Consider the following 21,076-nt stretch of genomic DNA (forward strand, 5'->3'; position numbering starts at 1 on the left):
TGAATCCCTGAATAGACCAATAGCAGGCTCTGAAATCGAGGCAATAATTAATAGCCTACCCACCAAAAAAAGTCCAGGACCAGATGGATTCACAGCTGAATTCTACCAGAGGTACAAGGAGGAGCTGGTACCATTCCTTCTGAAACTATTCCAATCAATAGAAAAAGAGGGAATCCTCCATAACTCATTTTATGAGGCCAACATCATCCTGATAACCAAAGCCTGGCAGAGACACAACAAAAAAAGAGAATTTTAGACCAATATCCCTGATGAACATCGATCCAAAAATTCTCAATAAAATACTGGCAAACCGGATCCAGCAGCACATCAAAAAGCTTATCCACCATGATCAAGTGGGCTTCATCCCTGGGATGCAAGGCTGGTTCAACATTCGCAAATCAATAAATGTAATCCAGCATATAAACAGAACCAAAGACAAGAACCACATGATTATCTCAATAGATGCAGAAAAGGCTTTTGACAAAATTCAACAGCCCTTCATGCTAAAAACGCTCAATAAATTCGGTATTGATGGAACGTACCTCAAAATAATAAGAGCTATTTATGACAAACCCACAGCTAATATCATACTGAATGGGCAAAAACTGGAAAAATTCCCTTTGAAAACTGGCACAAGACAGGGATGCCCTCTCTCACCACTCCTATTCAACATAGTGTTGGAAGTTCTGGCTAGGGCAATCAGGCAAGAGAAAGAAATCAAGGGTATCCAGTTAGGAAAAGAAGAAGTCAAATTGTCCTTGTTTGCAGATGACATGATTGTATATTTAGAAAACCCCATCGTCTCAGCCCAAAATCTCCTTAAGCTGATAAGCAACTTCAGCAAAGTCTCAGGATACAAAATTAATGTGAAAAAATCACAAGCATTCTTATACACCAGTAACAGACAAGCAGCGAGCCAAATCATGAATGAACTTCCATTCACAATTGCTTCAAAGAGAATCAAATACCTAGGAATCCAGCTTACAAGGGATGTAAAGGACCTCTTCAAGGAGAACTGCAAACCACTGCTCAGTGAAATCAAAGAGGACACAAACAAATGGAAGAACATACCATGCTCATGGATAGGAAGAATCAATATCGTGAAAATGGCCATATTGCCCAAGGTGATTTATAGATTCAATGCCATCCCCATCAAGCTACCAATGACTTTCTTCACAGAATTGGAAAAAACGGCTTTAACGTTCATATGGAACCAAAAAAGAGCCCGCATTGCCAAGACAATCCTAAGTCAAAAGGACAAACCTGGAGGCGTCACGCTACCTGACTTCAAACTATACTACAAGGCTACAGTAACCAAAACAGCATGGTACTGGTACCACAACAGAGATATAGACCAATGGAACAGAACAGAGTCCTCAGAAATAATACCACACATCTACAGCCATCTGATCTTTGGCAAACCTGAGAGAAACAAGAAATGGGGAAAGGATTCCCTATTTAATAAATGATGCTGGGAAAATTGGCTAGCCATAAGTAGAAAGCTGAAACTGGATCCTTTCCTTACTCCTTATACGAAAATTAATTCAAGATGGATTAGAGACTTAAATATTAGACCTAATACCATAAAAACCCTAGAAGAAAACCTAGGTAGTACCATTCAGGACATAGGCACGGGCAAGGACTTCATGTCTAAAACACTAAAAGCAACGGCAGCAAAAGCAAAAATTGACAAATGGGATATGATTAAGCTAAAGAGCTTCTGCACAGCAAAAGATACTACCATCAGAGTGAACAGGCAACCTACAGAATGGGAGAAAATTTTTGCAATCTACTCATCTGACAAAGGGCTAATATCCAGAATCTACAAATAACTCAAACAAATTTATAAGAAAAATCAAACAACCCCATCAAAAAGTGGGCAAAGGATATGAACAGACATTTCTCAAAAGAAGACATTCATACAGCCAACAGACACATGAAAAAATGCTCATCATCTCTCGCCATCAGAGAAATGCAAATCAAAACCACAATGAGATACCATCTCACACCAGTTAGAATGGCAATCGTTAAAACGTCAGGAAACAACAGGTGCTGGAGAGGATGTGGAGAAATAGGAATACTTTTACACTGTTGGTGGGATTGTAAACTAGTTCAACCATTATGGAAAACAGTATGGCGATTCCTCAAGGATCTAGATCTAGATGTACCATATGACCCAGCCATCCCACTACTGGGTATATACCCAAAGGATTATAAATCATGCTGCTATAAAGACACATGCACTCGTATGTTTATTGTGGCACTATTCACAATAGCAAAGACTTGGAATCAACCCAAATGTCCATCTGTGACAGACTGGATTAAGAAAATGTGGCACATATAAACCATGGAATACTATGCAGCCATAAAAAAGGATGAGTTTGCGTCCTTTGTAGAGACATGGATGCAGCTGGAAACCATCATTCTTAGCAAACTATCACAAGAACTGAAAACCAAACACCGCAGGTTCTCACTCATAGGTGGGAACTGAACAATGACATCACCTGGACTCGGGAAGGGGAACATCACACATTGGGGCCTATCATGGGGAGGGGGGAGGAGGGAGGGATTGCATTGGGAGCTATACCTGATATAAATGACAAATTGATGGGTGCTCACGAGTTGATGGGTGCAGCACACCAACATGGCACAAGTATACATATGTAACAAACCTGCACATTATGCACATGTACCCTAGAACTTAAAGTATAATAAAAAAAATTATAAAAAAAATTAATCAGTATTGTAAATCACTTAGAACAGTGCCTAGCAATGCTATTTATTATTATTGTTGTTGTTGTACTACCATGAGAGTTGAGGATGAAGATTATTGTGCTAAGTGGAAACATTTGACCAGAAATTTTAAAAAAATTGAACAGTACTCTTACCCTGGGCCATGAGAGTCTTCTTTGGGTCAATTTATATAAATTAAAACATTAGTTCAATAAAAATTTCTAGTTCATTTCTACATGTATATTTCATATTTCATTGGTAGTAAACTACTTGGTCTATAGGGTCGGGATGATGGAGGAAATTCAGAGATATTTTGTCTAATACAAAATCTGGAATTTTCAGTGCATGGGAGAGTTAAATATAACACATAAAGGCTTAACAATTACCGTTGTTGAAACTGAAGTCAGTTTTTCAAAATATGGTTCTTTGTGCCAGCAGTTTCTCTTAGTTTCTCTTTTATAGCTGATTATAACAGAGGAAGGACCTATGTTGTGACATTGTACCTCCACTGTTATTTAGGATTATATAGTGAGAAAACTGAAGCCTGCAAACACAAAATCTGTAGCTCACTGAATTCACAAAATAGAAAATGGGAATAGAGAGACTTCTGTCATCTTCGGAGTATATTTTGTCAGAGTTATACTTGTACTGTCTGGTTACACTTGCATTGACTCCTTTTAGGAAAAGGAAGTGAAAATCAGAATTCTAGCCATATAGATTTTACACTGAGAAAGTATTATATCAAACATTTAGTTCAGTCATGTTTAAAAAACTTTTTGGTAATTTTTTAGTCCTGATATAATTTCAGAAGTACAGAAAAGTTAAAACAATAGTAAGAATAACTACTCTTAGTTTGTACCCAGGTTCACTAATTGTTAACATTTTGCCCCATTTGCTATCTCATTTGTGTTCTCTCTGCCGCTCACACGCACATATACACATATATATTTTTCAAAGCATTTGACAGTAAGTTGCAACATGATACTCCTTTACTCCTAAATACTTCGATGTGTATATTTTGGAACAAAGACATTCTCTTATATTGCCACATGCAATGATCAAAAGCAATAGGTTTAGATTTAACATAGGACCCCCTCATTATCTAATCTACAGTCACATGTAAATTTAGTTGATTGTCCTGATAATGCCCTTTATAGATAAATTATTTTTCCTGCTCCAGGATCCAATCTGGAGTCATGCCATGCATTTATTTGCATTTATTTGTCATGCTTCTGTGGTTTTCTTTAATCTGGATCAGTTTCTCAGCTATCTGAGAAACCCACCATATCATTTTCCACAGCAGCTGCACCATTTGCCGTTTACATTCCCACAAACAATGTACAAAGGTTCCAATTTGTCTCCATGCTTGCCAATACTCCTTCCTTCCTTCCTTCCTTTTCTTTTTCTTTTCTTTTCTCTTCCCTTCTCTTTTTTCTTTTTTTCTTTCTTTAGATAAAGCCATCCTAATGGGTATGAAGTGGTATCTCACTATGGAGTTGCATTTCCTTAATGATTAGTGATGTTGAACATCTTTTTAATGTGCTTATTGGACATTTGTATATCTTCTTGGAGAAGTGTCTTTGTTCTTTATGAAGATTATTTTGCCTACTTTGATTATTTTGTGTACCTTGAGTGTCCATATGAATTTTAGGTTAGATTTTTCTCTTTCTGCAAAAACGTTGTTGGGATTTTGAATTTTTAGATTGCTTTAAGTAGTACTGACATTTTAACCATATTAAATCTTCCACTCCATGAACATAGGATATCTTTCCAGTAAATTTGTATTGTTTTAAGACAGTAAATATGTAGTAATTTGTTTCAGCAGCAATAAAAAACTAACACACTGATCAAATAAGTAAATCCATGTTCCGTGTGGTCAGTCGTTTAACTGATTTTTTTTTTAAACATGTAAAGATGAAAAGTATAAATTATTCACCATTAATGTTTGTGACTTCCCACTCATCTCCCCTTATCATGAGCCCATCCTCTAGTCTTGCGGCTGGAAACTCTTCTGCTGTCATGTGTGGAGAGAGCCCACGGATCCCCAGTCATCCTGGCTGGGCCTCAGAGCTGTGAGTGGGGCAACTCAAGGTCATGCAGTCCCAACTGAGCCGGTCTACAGGGGAAGGGCCCAGCCAGCCCACAGAATCAACTGTAAGAACTGTCGTACACGCTTGTTGTTTCAAGCCACTGAGTGTTGATGTGGGTTGTTATGCTGTAACTATTAATTGATACATTCTCTCTTTTCCAACTGCCCTAAACAAAAAGTCCTCTGGCCTGTAGAAACAGTATGTCCAGGCATTCTGCTTTGTTTCCTTCAAAACCCTTATAGCTATCTGAAAGTTTACTTTTACTTTATTTCTTTGGTTATTGATTTTATGCATTCATCAAGGAGGGTAGAAACTCACCTACACAGGGACCTGGTCTGACCTGTGTCTTGTGAGGCCGCCAGCAACTGTAACACATCCCAACACTTTGCTCAGTAAATATTTGTTTTAAAAAAGCCTGAATTCAGAATATGGCTCTGCCTCTTTTCAAATAGTTTTTATTTAATGAGATAAAACTAGGTTTATAACAAATTACATTTTAAAATCAATTTTCCTCATGATCAATGAAACTTACTCCTAGATCTTTTTTCAATATGTTCAAGCTATTGTTGATGTTCAAGATGCTTGTGATTTGTGCTTTTATTGTGGCTTTATAAATACATTTGCTGGAGTTTAAAACTGTATCAGGGGTTGCTTCTCAATTATAAGGGTTTTTTTTTTTTTTTTTGGTTTTGTTTTTTTCATTTTTTGGAGACAGAATCTTGCTCTGTCACCCAGGCTGGAGTGCAGTGGTGCAGCCTCAGCTCGCTGCAACCTATGCCTCCCAGGTTTAAGAGATTTTCGTGACTCAGCCTCCTGAGTAGCTGAGATTACAGCACACCCGGCTAATTTTTGTATTTTTTGTAGAGATAGGGTTTCTCCATGTTGGCCAGGCTGGTCTTGAACTCCTGGCCTCAAGTGCTCCTCCTGCCTTGGCCTCCCAAAGTGCTGGGATTGTAGACATGAGCCACCGTGACTGGCTCCAATTATGGTTGTAAATGAGAAATTGTCTTATGGTTTCTTAATACCTGAGGTAGTTTATCTTGTCATTTAATTCATGGCTCACTGCAGCCTTGAACGAACTCTTGGACTCAAGGGATCCCCCCATCTCAGCCTTTCCAGACTTTCCAGTATCTAGGACTACAGGCATGTGTGATATGGTTTGGATTTGTGTCCCTGAAATCTTATGTCAAATTGTAATCCCCAGTGTTGGAGGTGGGGCCTGGTGGGAGGTGACTGGATCATGGGGGCAGATTTCCCCTTTTGGTGCTGTTCTTGTGACAGAGTTCTCATGAGATCTGGTTGTTTAAAAGTATGTGGCACCTTCCCCTTCTTTCTCTTCCTCCTGTTCTGGACACAGAAGATATGTCTGCTGCACCTTTGCCTTCTGCCATGATATTAAGTTTCCTGAGGTCTCCCCAGCCATGCTTCCTGTACAGCCTGAGGAACCATAAGGCAATTTAACCTCTTTTCTTTATAAATTACCCAGTCTCAGGTATTTCTTTATAGCAGTGTGAGAGTGGACGAATACAGTGTGCCACCATGTCTGGCTAATTTTTTAAATTTGTTATAGAGATGGGTTCTCACTGTGTTGGCCAGGCTGGTCTTGGACTCCTGGCCTTCAAGCAGTCCCCCTGCCTTGACCTCCCAAAGAACTGGGATTATAGGCATGAGCAACTGCACCTAGTAACACTAGTTTTCTTGATCTTGTTTGATTGGCTTGGCTGGCAAAAATTATTTCCTTTCCCATTATGTGATTGATTGTTTTGTTTCATTTCCAAAGTTAATATAGTATTACATATTTGTTTTATTATTATGGTAATTTTAAGACATATCTTTAAAGATTTCTTAGAATTCCATGCATATATATCTATTTCCTTAAACTCTGTATCTCAGTTCCGTTATGTGTAAGATGGAGACAATGATGATAGCTATTACTAGGGCTATTGTGAGGATTAAATGAAATAAGACATGTAGAGTGATTGAACAGTGTTTTGCTCATAGAGTTCAATAACTGACAACTCTTGTTTGTATTTTTATTACTGTGAGAGGTGTAATGCATCTGAAATTATCTTAGATCATGCAATTATCTTACAGCAACAAACCTAATGACTACTCTATATAATACTGTGGCCTTAATGTAGAATGAAAGGTAGAAAAAAGCTTTAATAATATAGCAGGTATAAGGTAAATGGGGACTTACATATTAGGGTGTATAGAGATAAAAGCTGTTTGTCTCAAGCACAAATAATAAAGATGTATATTGCTTATGAAGAACTTAAAACAGTAATGCAATAAATGAAAAGTTAGTCTACTTCTTATTATTATGACAGATTTGCAAGTCAGTGATAGAATACTTATCTTATTGAGAGAAGACAGTTCCTATGTCCTTTTCTTTTGTTACGTGACATGTACAGGGCATAGAAGACATCTGTTGCCACCTAAGTTTGCCTATAGTTATTATCGGATATGGTCCTCTTTATATGAGACTTTAAACTGTGCCTACTACAGCACATGGTATGGCAGGGATTCAATCTGTATTTAAAAATTGATGTCTTTTTTCTCGAACCCAGGTAAACACTGAAAAATATTTATCTGCATAATTCACTACATAATAAATATTACACTGCTCCAATTCTTAAATCATTTCCAAAGTATTCTTAGTCTGTTGCATGTTCCTTACTGATGGTGATAAAAATTATTCAGTTTATTCAGTTATATTTCTAACATTAGAAGTTCGATGGATAGTCTTTGTATTAGACTGCTGCTAAAGACTCTTAATAAATCAGCTTGAGACATCTACATCATTTGGAGATGGGGCAGGTGCAATTTAGAAAACTATTTGTCTTCAATTTGCATCTTTAGTAAAGAGAAACCTATTTTAGTCACAATCTAATATGGAAATCACAATCTAAGGACATATTGGAAGATGATATGTAGAACTTGGGTTGAAAACTATGTCAATTTTAGAGACAGGAGTACTTCCTGATTGAGGATTCAGCAATAAGAGTGATGGGGGAGGAGACGTTTATGAATACCAAATAACAGGTGTATGTATTAACTACAATAAACTATTGGTGAATTGAAGTTCGATTATTCAGAACTTACATTGCAAATTCAAGTGGGGCGTTCTTTCTGGAGCTATGCCAAGGGCAGTTGACTGTACCATGGTGGAATTCACAATAAGAATTTCAGGGACTGGCCAGGTGAAGTGGCTCATGCCTGTAATCCTAGCACTTTGGGAGGCTGAGGTGGCAGGATCACTTGAGGTCAGGAGTTTTCGCCAACATGGTGAAAATCTGTCTCTACTAAGAATACAAAAATTAGTGGGCATGGTGGCGAGGGCCTGTAATCCCAGCTCTTTGGGACGCTGAGGCAGGAGAATTGTTTGAACCCAGGAGGCGGATGTTGCTGTGAGCTGAGATTGTGCCACCATGCTCCAGACTAGGTGATAGAGTGAGACTCTGTCTAAAATAAAGGAAAAAAAATATTCATGGACTGGATGGATTTAATTGGCAAACTTAATTGACTGGGTTGAGAATCGATTTATTTGATGAATTTCATCCTCTCAAGCTTGGCCATATGCAGAACACTTTTGCTCGGGGTGCTGCTATTAGATGTACTTATAATAACTATACTGATATAGGTGCCATTAATTATAACCTAATTAAAATTATAACAATATTTGACATTCTCAGATTAATTTCAAAGTAGTTAGGTATCTGGTTAGCCTCATATCTCAGTATTTTTTATTTGCTTAAAGTAGCACTTTTCCACCATGCCATTTTCCTCTAGCTGAAGTGGAGGAGTAGCAGGGCTGTTTTTACATTCTTAACGGTCTTCTTGTTTTTCTATATATCCATCATTTCAATAATTAAGATCAAATTATTTCTGGATCAATGTTGATATAAAATATGAGAGACTCCTATTGGAAGGTGGGTGTGAATGAAGCCCCCTTTCCTGTTGAACAGATTCTCATTAACTTGGAGTTGTCTATTCACTTTACCATTTCTCCTTTCTAATTGTTCCTTGTTATCTCCCTAAGGGCAAACACTGTACAGCTGTAGTGATAGCCGTCTGGCTCCAGGACAGAGGCCTATGTGAGAGCCATGATCATTATGATTGTTTTCTTCTTCCACCTTCTCTACAATTTGGGAACTTCCCTATCATCTGTCAGCTACTTACTATGCAAGAGGAAAATGGTGTTACTAGGTGACTACCTATTCATGAAGTCACTCATTTGCCCTGATTATGGAAAACAACAAGGTTAGAAAAGCCCTTTAAAGATTGCCGTGGCAATTTAAAAATGCTTCAAAGTAGCAAAAAGAGGAAATCCTTAACTCCATATACAGACTTAAAAACTTTCACCTTATTTGTTTCTGTCTTTGAGCACCAGTGAATTTTCAAAGAATTGTCGGAACTGTATTTCAGATAACCATAGGCAGCTTTTAACCTATGGGCAACAAGCAGAAACAAAGGTCTCCTTTCTCCAACTGAAAGGCAATAAAGAAGTGTTCACAGATCTCTGAAGAGAAACAAGTGTAAATCCTATATGTTCAGCCATTTTATCATTCAAATGTGAAGGTAAAAATCAAGTCATTTATGAACAATGCCATGGCTCAGAAATACCGCTACACTTGCATCTTTCCTGAAAAAAATAGAGCCAAGTCAAGGTAAAACAATCAATAAAAGGCACAGCATGGCTAATAAGCAGCATTGGTGAGTGAGCACTCAAACCAGAAAACTTTTACTTGTTTAAACAAGTTTTATTTCTGTGGTTTTGAATTTTATTTAAAAATATAAGTAAATGAATTATATGACTAATAATGTAAAGAACCATTAGCAATACTTTGGAAGTAAATTCTAGATGTTTTCAACAAAATCCGAGAGCTAGGAAGAGCTCTGGGAGAAAATAATTTTATAATAAATGGGGTCTTCTTGGAGCAGGAGTATTATAATTGAGCTTGTTAAATTTGCTATGTTTACTGAAAATTGTGAATTTAATTAGCTTTATAAACACTTTAATGGTAACTACTAGTAGATGAGAAATACGGGTCAGAACTTTTTTTTTTTTTAACCACTGGAGTGAAAAGAAAAGGCAGTATAAAGTCTTGGACAACTCAGCAAAAGTCGGGAAAGAAAATAAATCAAAAACAAAATAAACAAGCAAAGACAAAAATAAGATACCAATCATAAGAACAAATGTACTAATCAATACTACAAATGGTTTAATTCCATTAAATCTGTCCCATAGGTGATTTGTAGCTGGATTTGTATGAAAAAGCCAAATCCAATGATAAACTATTTATAACAACAAAAAAAGAGATAGGGATTAAGTATCTCACACACACACACACACACACAAAAATAACAGAAGGCTGAAAGTTTTAATATCAGACAAACTAATAAGTAAATAAACAACTGCAATGAACAGTTATATGGATAGTTGCAAAATATGTGTCTATATATTAAGGCAAACCATATGAAATATACTCTCCAAATTTGATATAAAAATCCATCTAGTAAGCTGCACATAGTGGCTTATGCCTGTAATCCCAGCATTTTAGGAGGTTGAGGCAGGAGGATTGTTTGAGATCAGGACTTTGAGACCAGCCTGGGCAACATAGCAAGACCCCGTCTCTACAAAAAATAGAAGAAAACAGCTGGGCATGGTGGTGTATACCTAAAATCCTAGCTACTCAGGAGGCTGAGGTAAAAGGATTGTTTGAACCCAAGAGGTCGAGGCTGGAGTGAGCCATGATTGTGCCACTGCACTCCATCCTTGGTGATAGGGCAAGACCCTGTCTCAAACATCTCAAAGATCTCAAAACATCTCACAGATGTTTATACCCATCTGGGTATTTTAGCTTCTGAAAAATGATGATTCATTTTTAAATAGTTAAATAAAAATGTATTTATCAAAATATATAAAGAAAACAAAAGGAAATTTAGATAAAAACAGAGAGCCATGGTTCTTTTCTGGGCCATATTACATTCATATACGCAGAAAATAAATCACGGAAGAGCGGATGTATATAAGAAAATTAGTGACAGTGTCCAGTTGCATTTCAGATGACAACAGCACACAATTTTTAGCTTCATTCTTTCACACTGTAGCCATTACAAAACTCTTACGTTTAATTAAAGGACCGAAAACTTTTTAGTCTTCTAAATGACTATAATGCCACCACTTCGAAGTTTTGTTGTGCTAGTTAAATAGCACAATGTATAAAAATGCCTGGCACTGTGCTTTGCACATGCTGAGTGCTCAATAACAGAAGACAATCTTATTTTAAAGAGACCTTGCCCTATCTGAATTTTCCAATAAGTGCTAATAAAGCTTTTGTTTATCACCTAGCCCAGAATAGAATTTATACTTTTGATTCACAGTAAAACAGAATTTTCAAAATCTCATTTAAAATTATCAAAACTTGTTAGGATGAGAAAAAGTAAAGCAGATATTATCCTATATAACTGGAATTTTCTTCTACAGTGCCTTGGTATTCATTGAAAATAGTTAGATTTCAATAATAGGTATGAGTTGCCTCAATTTTTAAAAATTAACTAAAATTAACTATATGCAAGTGGTATGACTTACTTAGAAAACAAATGTTTGCTTTCTTAAATATGGCTACTTGAGCCAATAGTTATTCAATCCTCCTTCCTTATGCCTACGAAATAAGAAGAAATAAATCAATGAAAGCAATCACTTGCCCCCACACCCTAACACATACCCTTAGAGAGACAGACCAGAAGTTTGGTTCCCATGAACAGAAGCAGATGGAGGTGGAAGGAGCCATGTTCACTAGGTATAACATGATTGATGTCAAAAAAAAAAATCAGTAGAAGGGAACTCTGATATCTCGCTCTACTATGCTCCCCCGAGAGATGACAAAGATCTGAATCCAAAGCACCCAAGACATGGTTCTCATGCAACCATTTAACACTATGTCAGCTTTAAATTACATCTATCCCAAGAATGGTCCTCAGACCCAGCAGTGGGGCCAGAGATGAATGGAAGCCCACCTGTATTGTTGAAGATGTTCTTCTTTTCTCAGTCTAACAATTTAAAAGCTAATCTCTTTCAGACAGCATCACAGACACACCCAGAAATCATGTTTTAAGTTCAGGGGTACAGACGCAGGTTTGTTTCATAGGTAAGCTTGTGCTGCAGGGGGTTGTTGTACAGATTATTTTATCAGCCAGGAATTAAGCCTACTACCTAATAGTTATTTTTCTGATCCTCTTTATCCTCCCACCCTCCACCCTCCAAGAGGCCCCAGTGTATGGTGTTCCCTTCTATGAGTCAATGTGTTCTCATAATTTAGCTCCCACTTATAAGTGAGAACATGAAGTATTTGGTTTTCAGGTTTTGGGCTAGTTTGCTAAAGATAATGGCCTCCAGATCCATCCATATCCCTGAAAAGGACATGATCTTATTCTTTTTTATGGCTGCATAGTATTCCATGGTGTATATGTACCACATTTTCCTTACTAGTCTATCACTGATGGGCATTTGGGTTGATTCCATGTCTTTGCTATTATGAACAGCACTGCAATGAACACTTGCATGTATGTGTCTTTATAATAGAATAACATATTCCTCTGGGTATATACCCAGTAATGGGATTACTGGGTCGAGTGGTAGCTCTGTCTTTAGGTCTTTGAGGAACTGCCACACTGTCTTCCACAATGGCTGAACTACTTTACACTCCCACCAAGAGTGTATAAGCACTTCTTTTTCTCCACAACCTCACTGGCATTTATTTTTTGACTTTTTAATAACAGTCATTCTGACTGGTGTGCGATGATATCTCATTGTGGTTTTGATTAATTTTTCTTGAATGATCAGTGATGTTGAGCTTCTTTTCATATGTTTGTTGGTTGTCATGCATTTTCTTAAGTTAATACATGCATAAATGCAAGTCAATCATTTTACTCAGAGCCAGGCATATAGTAAGAGTTCTAGAAATGATACCTTTTATTATTGCTGTTGCTAGTATTCTTTTTTATAATTAGTAAAATACATGGCTGCTATGGTTTGAATATGTCCCTCAAAGTTCATGTGTTAGAAGCTTGATCCCCAGTGTGGAGTTTTTTGGAGGTCGAAACTTTAAGAAGTGTTTAGGTCATGAAGGCACAACCTTTATAAATGGCTTAATACAATTATTGAGTAGTTGGTTTGTTATTACAGGAGCAGATTCCTTATAAAAGGACAAATTAAGCCCCATTTTCATTCTTTCTCTCTCTTTTTGCCCTTCTCCCATAAGATGACACAGTAAGAAGTCCCTTACGAGTTACTGGCACCTTTATATTGGACTTCCCAGCCTCCAGAATTGGGAAATAAATTTCTTTCTTTATAATTTGCCCGGTTTGTGGTATTTTGTTCCAGCAGCACAAAGCAAGCTAAGACAGGAAATTAGTAAGGGAGGAGCAGGCTAGAAAAAGCCTAGATTGCCATAAATTTTGCATTAAGAGTGATTTCAGTGAGGTCTCAGAATGAGAGGATAACTGTAGGGAAAGTCTGAAACTTCTTAGATTACTTTTGTGGTCCTGATGAGAATGTTGGTAGAGTAAACACCATTCTGACGAGGTCTTAGATGCAAAAGAGAAATGTCTTACTGGAAACTGGAGTAAAGACCATCCTTATTATGAAGTGGAAAAAAACTTGGCAGAATTCTGTTCATGCCCTATGGCTTTATGGAAGGCAATTTAAGAGAGGTGAACCAGGCTATCTGATGGAAGAAACATCTCAGCAGCAAAGCATTCAGTGGGCTGCATGGCTTCTTTCAAGCATATATAGTAAAATGTGAGGAGAGAGAAATGATTTAAAGATGGAATTTATAATGAACAGTGAAGACTAATAGAAAAATTTGGAAAACTCTCAGCCTGGCCATATAAAGAATTTAAAAGCATGTTCAGGAGAGAATAAGAAGGATTTGGCCAAGTGGTCATTTGCTGAAAAGATTTTTCTGGCTAGAAGCAAACCAAGTTCTATTCATAAGACAATGGGAGAATGACCTGGAAGACATTTCCCAGATCATGGAGGCAAGTTAGGACCTTAAGGGCAAGGCTTCTAGAGAGGTGCCTGAAAGACCTCAGCATTCACTGCCCTGTGCTGCCTCATAACACTTGTCTGGGAGAGTTACGGGCACAAAACTCCAACCTGTGAGAGCTGCTCAGGAGTGAACTGAGATAAGCAAAGCTGTGGAGATGAGGCTGCCTGGGGAATTGGGGGCCCAATCCCTGACCCAGTGGGTCTAGAAGGTGGAACATGGAGTCAAAGACTATTCTCAACCCTTAGGATTTAATATGGGTTGCCCTGCTGGGTTTTGGACTTACTTAAGACCAATTGCCCCTCTTTTCTTGCCTATTTTTCCCAGGAATGGAAATATCTATCATATGCCTGTCCCACCACTGAATTTTAGAAGTAGGTCACTTGTTTTGATTCCACAGGCTCATGGCTGGAGAATTTGCCTCAGGATGAATTGTGCCTTGAGTCTCGTCCATATCTGACTTGGCTGAAACTCTGGACTTTGGAATTTTAAGTTGGAGTTGGAATGAGTTACAATGTGGGGGCTATTGGAATGGAGGAAATGTATTTTGCATGTGTGAAGGACATAAATTTGGGGGCCCAGGGGTGAAATGCTATGATTTGAATGTGTCCCACAAAGTTCACCTCGTTGGAGGCCTGGAGGTATTGGGAGGTGGAACCTTTAAAAGGTGTTAGGTCATGAAGGCATCACCCCCATGGATGGATCCATGCTGTTATCACAGGAGTGGGTTTGTTATCATGTGAGTTGGTTTCTTTTAAAAGTGTGAGTTTACTCTCTGTCTCTGTCTCCCTCTCTTTGCCCTTCTGTCATGGGATGATGCAGCAAGAAGGCCTCTACCAGAGGCTAGCACCTTGATATTGAACTTTCCATCCTCCCAAACTGTGAGAATTCAATTTCTCTTCTTTATAAAGTACCAGTTTGTGATAGTCTGTTATAGCAGCACAAATAGACTAAGATAATCGCTGAAGTTGTATATAATTTCTCCCTCAGATATTATTTGTTTTCAACTAATTTCTTAGTTCATTTCTAAAATCACTCAGGTATTTCAAAAGAGATATAGTTGAACAAGTGGGCATAAATAGCATACCAGTTACTACCCTCACACTGGCAAGAACCAGTCTAACTAGTACCAACATCCTTTATGTTAACATATGAAGGGCAAGTTCTGGCAAACTAAAATCTTTTGCAGTTCAATTCTTAGACTTATTAGATAAGAGAACATAGGTGTTTTATACCTTGACTCCAGTAGTGCTTCAGGTATAGATTCCCCTGGTACCTGTGGACAAAACAGAGAATAAGGGCCACAGTATGGTGCAATCCATATTTGTATATTTGTAAGTGGTCAAACCACTACCCTGCCCATTGAAAGACTATAAGGCATGCCACAGATCCTTTTCCTCCTCTTCTGAACAAGATTCTGACCAATATTTTTCTCACATACTTGGATGAAGAGACTTTGAGTTTGGATTTTAATATTTACCATATGTAAATTCTTCCTCTAGATCGTCCACAGCTAAAGATACAGATGGAAATTTGTTAGGCAAAGAAAATGCAAAAGGAGTAACAATACCGGTCTGTGTTTGCATAATAGTGAAGGAGAAACTCTTTTGTTACCCATCACCTTACATGGAAAAGTAGAGGCCATAGCTTTTGAAAAAGAAAAAAATATTGAGTGACTGGACTAGGTGAAAGGAGCAGGGCTGGTCTTCATGGAGAGACGGATGACTGATACAATATTAGAGGTACTTCTTTAGACTGGAAGACAGTCTATAATTAAAGATACCAAGCAGGAAAACTGAATATATCCAATGACACAGTCAGAGAGCTTACTGTTCTTGATTAACACCCAAAGTGAGAACAAGAGTGTGATAATGGTTTAATTTTGTTAAAACTCTGGAATGTTTGACTATATTCAATATGCATTAATTATAAGCTAATTAGATGGGCAAAAAGTTAAGGTATTTTCAGACTTAAACTGTTGATGGTATGAAGAAATGCAAAAGAGGTTTGCAGATTAAAAATTAGCTTAGCTGGGCCGGGCGCGGTGGCTCAATCCTGTAATCCCAGCACTTTGGGAGGCCGAGACAGGCGGATCACGAGGTCAGGAGATCGAGACCATCCTGGCTAACATGGTGAAACCCCGCCTCTATTAAAAAATACAAAAAACTAGCCGGGCGAGGTGGCGGGCGCCTGTAGTCCCAGCTACTCGGGAGGCTGAGGCAGGAGAATGGCATAAACCTGGGAGGCGGAGCTTGCAGTGAGCTGAGATCCGGCCGCTGCACTCCAGCCTGGGCGACAGAGCGAGACTCCGTCTCAAAAAAAATAAAAAATAAAAAATAAAAATTAGCTTAGCTAATTTTTAACAATGTTGCCCTGGCTAGTCTTGAACTCCTGAGCTCAAGTGATCTTCCTGCCTTTGCCTCCCAGTGTGCTGGGATTACAGGGATGAGCCACCATGTCCAGCCTATAATTTCTTAAAATGTATATTTCTTGCCTTACTTTGATCAATAGAAGCCTTAAAAAAAGACCTGGTAAGATGGTTATCACTGACTGGGTCCTAAACTCAGGAAGAAGGATTTCAATGTATGATTGATAGTTATAATATTTGCTCTAGGTTTTTTTTTTTAATACTATCTATCAGGAAATAAGAGTATTTCATTTGATTCCCAGTTTGCTAAGAATAATTGTGAACAGATGCAGAATTGTATCAAATATTTTTCTGAATGTTTCTCCTTTAATCTGTTAACATATTGAGTTACCTCAATTGGTTTTCTAATGCTTCATTATTGGGATCTCATTGACTCTTTAATCCATGGTAGTTTTCTTTGTTGTCAGTTGAACTGCTCTTGCTAAGTTAATTAAGTAGTTCCTTGGTCCTCATTCCAGCTGGTAAGTGACTTTTCATTAATATCATGAAGTACTGATTACCCTCCTTGTAACATTCCTTGCTCTTAGTTGCTTTGAAATCCTAGTCTCTTGGTTTTCCTCTTCCTTCTGATGACTTCTTAATTTTTCCTTTGGTTTCTTTATCCTCTGGTGTTCCTTAGGACCCTTGGAGCGCCTACCTCTTATAAAATCAAATATGTGTTGATGTTCTCCAGACCTCCACGTGTGGTCCAAATTTCTTTTCTGAGTTGCAGTCACGAATATCAAAGTGCCTACTTCAACTTTCCACTTGGATGACTTTACAGATACTCCAAAATGTTCAAAACAGAACTCATCTTCCAACTTTCCTTCTTTTTCCTACTTTTTGGCTTCTAAACCTATTCTTCCTCCAGTGATTCCCTCAGGTCACAGTACTACATGCATTCAGGAGTGAAAGGAGAGCCTAAATGTCACACAGACTCCTCCTCCTTTTTCTAGCCTCCAAATCCATCACACAGACTATTGATTCTTTCTCCTAAATATTTCTCATAGCCATATATCTCTTTCCATCTCTAGACACTAATTTGGCCAAAGCTATCATTCTTCTTCAGTTATTGCTACATTTCTTCATTTTCATTCAGCCTTTCTCTGTCTCGTAAACTCCCTCCTTTCTCTTTGTCCCTCTCTTCCTTTCCTCTTTCTCATTCTCTTTCTTCCCTCTCTCTCTTCTTTCTTTCCTTCCTTTCTTGTTTATTCTTTTTCTCCTCCTGTCTTACTATAATTTTAAATATCTGTCCTAAATGAAAATATTTTCATTCATAGGAAATAACTTACCAGTAGTTCTTTATACAACATCATTCTTGAAATATACACTTTTAAATGTTCATTAATAGAATTTAATTGAGGAGTATGACAGCAACATTAAAAAGGTCTAAGTTTTAAAAATGATTTCATTCATTTTTTGGGTTAATTTGTCTGGCAACACTTGACCACGAATTTCTAGTAATAGAATATCTGTTTGCTGACCATAAACCAAGACACATAATCTGTAACTGTGAGTTCAATTATGATGCATTGGTGGTTTTGTCAAAATAATTGTTCCTAGAATGTAGAACAAATACTTTTGTTTACTCTTTCCTTATTTCATCTACAACAATTTTCTACCTGTCTATTAAGGCTAAATTGGTAGCAATATATCTCTGGCCAAAAAAAAAAAAAAAAAAACATATTATAAGACCAAGGTAAAAAGCAAAACTATGTTTAATTTTGAACAAGTTACTCTAAGATACCTGAGGAACATTTAGACTGAAATATCAGTAGGACTTTAATTTCAAAATAGTAGTTTAGGTTTTGGTGTGTTTTGGATATTATTCTATCAGTTCGAAATATGACTTGAGTTTCCTCATGAAATTCTAAGTATTTTCCAGATCCAAGGCAAATGTCACCTCCCTTTTCCCCCCCGACAGTAGTGTTTGTAGTTCTCTTTTCTGATTTAATAGTACATTTGATTCTTGATTCTAATTGCTTTTTTTTCTGTTTTCACTATTTTATAGACTTCTTAATGCTTTTTTTGTGGTAAATATGTTGCATTTGCATAAGGTCAGAAACAAAGCAGTCATTTATAAAATACATTCCTTGGATAACAACATTATTAGATTATATCTACAGCTTCCTCTGAAAAACAATAAAGATATTTGGATCCAAGTGGTGTAGTATTTCAGGTGAGCAGAAATATACAAATCAGAGAAGGCGGGGGGCGGGGATCTAGCCTATATTTGCATGTTAATATACTTGACTTTATCCTTTTCGTCATTACCACAAGTGGAAAATTTCAGCCCATGCCAGTGATAAATGGACACAGAAACTGTTGGGTTTAGAATTCAGTAACTCTTTCAAAGAAACGAAAACACTTCCGTGAGGTATGTGAGACTGCATTCCTTGGTAGATCTTTTGGGAATAAGATCAGAATTATAGTAAAAACAGGCAAAGACTTCCTTAAGTATATGAGACTGTATCCAACAGCAGAAGGTTCTGATCAAGACTGGAAGTGCAATAAAAGCAATGAAGATAAGTATCAGAAATGAATGCTCTTCTGCAATAGTTTGATTGTAAATTTATTAATGATGCAAAGTATTAAAAACTTGGATTTTTTTGGTCTCTGGAAATGGCCACCGAATTCGATAAAATCTTTCTGACTGTGGCAATAGTGGAATTCATCATCGGCATGCTGGGGAATGTGTTCATTGGACTGGTAAACTGCTCTGAAGGGATCAAGAACCAAAAGGTCTTCTCAGTTGACTTCATCCTCACCTGCTTGGCTATCTCCACAATTGGTCAACTGTTGGTGGTACTGTTCGAGTCATGTGTAGCGGGACTTGCTCCACATTTATATGCCACAGATAGAGTAGGAAAACCTGTTACTATGCTTTGGCACATGACTAATCACTTGACCACCTGGCTTGCCACCTGCCTGAGCATTTTCTATTTCTTTAAGATAGCCCACTTCCCCCACTCCCTTTTCCTCTGGCTGAGGTGGAGGATGGACAGAGTGATTGCTATACTCCTTACATTGTCTCTGTTCTTACTGATTTTTGACTGTTTAGTGATAGAAATGTTTATGGATATGTCACTGAATATAATAGATAAAAGTAATCTGACTTTATACTTAGATGAAAGTAAAACTCTCTATGATAAACTCTCTCTGTTAAAAACTCTTCTTAGCTTGAACAGTTTTATCCCCTTTTCTCTGTGCCTGAGCTCATTGCTTTTTTTATTTCTGTCCTTGGTGAGACATACTAGAAATTTGAAGCTTAGTTCCTTGGGCTCTAGAGACTCCAGCACAGAGGCCCACAGGAGGGCCATGAAAATGGTGATGTCTTTCCTTTTCCTCTTCATAGTTCATTTTTTTTCCTTACAAGTGGCAAATTGGACATTTTGTATATTGGGGAACAACAAATCCACACAGTTTGTCATGTTAGCCTTAAATGCCTTTCCCTCGTGCCACTCATTTATTCTCATTCTGGGAAACAGCAAGCTACGACAGACAGCTGTGAGGCTACTGTGGCATCTTAGGAACTATACAAAAAGACTAAACCCTTTACCTTTGTAGACAGACTTTCCAGAAGCTTTTCTAAGAGAATAACTCAATGAGGAGCATTTGGGGATCACTTCCACTGTGTTTTTGTTTTTTTTCCTACTGCGTTTCTCTAAGTATTTTGGAACATAAATGAAATCCTACCAGGCTGCTTTTGATGGTAATTCACACATTGCTGGTCGATACCATTTTAAAAGTCATCATTTTTGTTTGGAGTATTGGCAAGCAATATTTTAGCCTCACATATTATTTCAAAAAATCTAAATTATTTAATTTTATATGCAAATGATAGGTAATTGCAACTTGTGGAGAAAAAGGTGTGTGATTCTTGTGATTCTTTAGAAAGCAAGATAGATTATAAACTTGAATGGGTAAAAGATATACAATGTGGGTAGAAAATCTAATTAAAAACTAAAGTCACAGTAGGAAAAATATAGACTCAGCTTCAAAGCCAAGCTTTTTTTTTTTTTTTTTTTTTTTGAGACGGAATCTAGCTCTGTCGCCCAGGCTGGAGTGCAGTGGTGCGATCTTGACTCACTGCCACCTCCACCTCCTGAGTTCAAGCAATTCTGTCTCACCTCCCGAGTATCTGGGACTACAGGCACACATCACCACACCCAGCTAATTTTTGTATTTTTAGTAGAGATGGGTTTTCACCATATTGGTCAGGCTCGTCTCGAACTCCTGACCTCAGGTGATCCCACCCCTCTCATCCTCCCTAAGTGCTGGGATTACAGACATAAGCCACTGTGCCTGGCCCCAAGCATTTTTTTTAAATGAAAAAAAGTGGTATATTTTTGTTATTAGAAGTCTTATTGATAACAAGGAAATACGGTGATTATGTTATAAAAGGAAGATTTGTAGTATGAAATAAAGTATCTTTAAATGGAAACTGGAAACACATGATTTAATGCTGATGTCCATTTAAAGCCCCAAATAATAAACATTTTGATGTTCCTAGGCACTTGCTAATATTGCTAAATTCTAAGACATGCAATATGCATTTTCAGAGAGGCAGAAATCAGTTTCTACCATGTTATGTAATAGAACTAAAATTATAGAGGTTTATCTCTTAATTCACAATTATACTCACATTGCTACTATAAAAAGATCATAAATACATTTAGAGGATGATTGTGTTTGTGTTTGTTTATGTGACATGCATTTTGTTGCAATCTGATCACTGGATTTCTTAGAGGAAAAAATAGTAACAATATTAGCCAGGAAGGCACAGAAAGCAA

General features: G+C 37.4%; 1 protein-coding gene across 1 annotated transcript; it reads left to right on the top strand.

Moving 5' to 3' along the window:
- The first annotated feature begins 18,905 nt into the window (after positions 1 to 18,905).
- TAS2R42 (taste 2 receptor member 42) lies at positions 18,906 to 19,850 on the top strand. Its single transcript, XM_033223565.1, has one exon. The coding sequence runs from the start codon at positions 18,906 to 18,908 to the stop codon at positions 19,848 to 19,850; it is 945 nt and encodes a 314-aa protein (XP_033079456.1).
- The last annotated feature ends 1,226 nt before the right edge of the window (positions 19,851 to 21,076 follow it).

Source organism: Trachypithecus francoisi, unplaced genomic scaffold, assembly GCF_009764315.1.
Source record: "Trachypithecus francoisi isolate TF-2019V2 unplaced genomic scaffold, Tfra_2.0 Lachesis_group11, whole genome shotgun sequence".
NCBI lineage: Eukaryota > Metazoa > Chordata > Mammalia > Primates > Cercopithecidae > Trachypithecus > Trachypithecus francoisi.

Bases quoted from the DNA above. Each gene is read 5' to 3' on its own strand.
- TAS2R42 (XM_033223565.1), top strand. From the start codon at position 18,906: ATGGCCACCGAATTCGATAAAATCTTTCTGACTGTGGCAATAGTGGAA.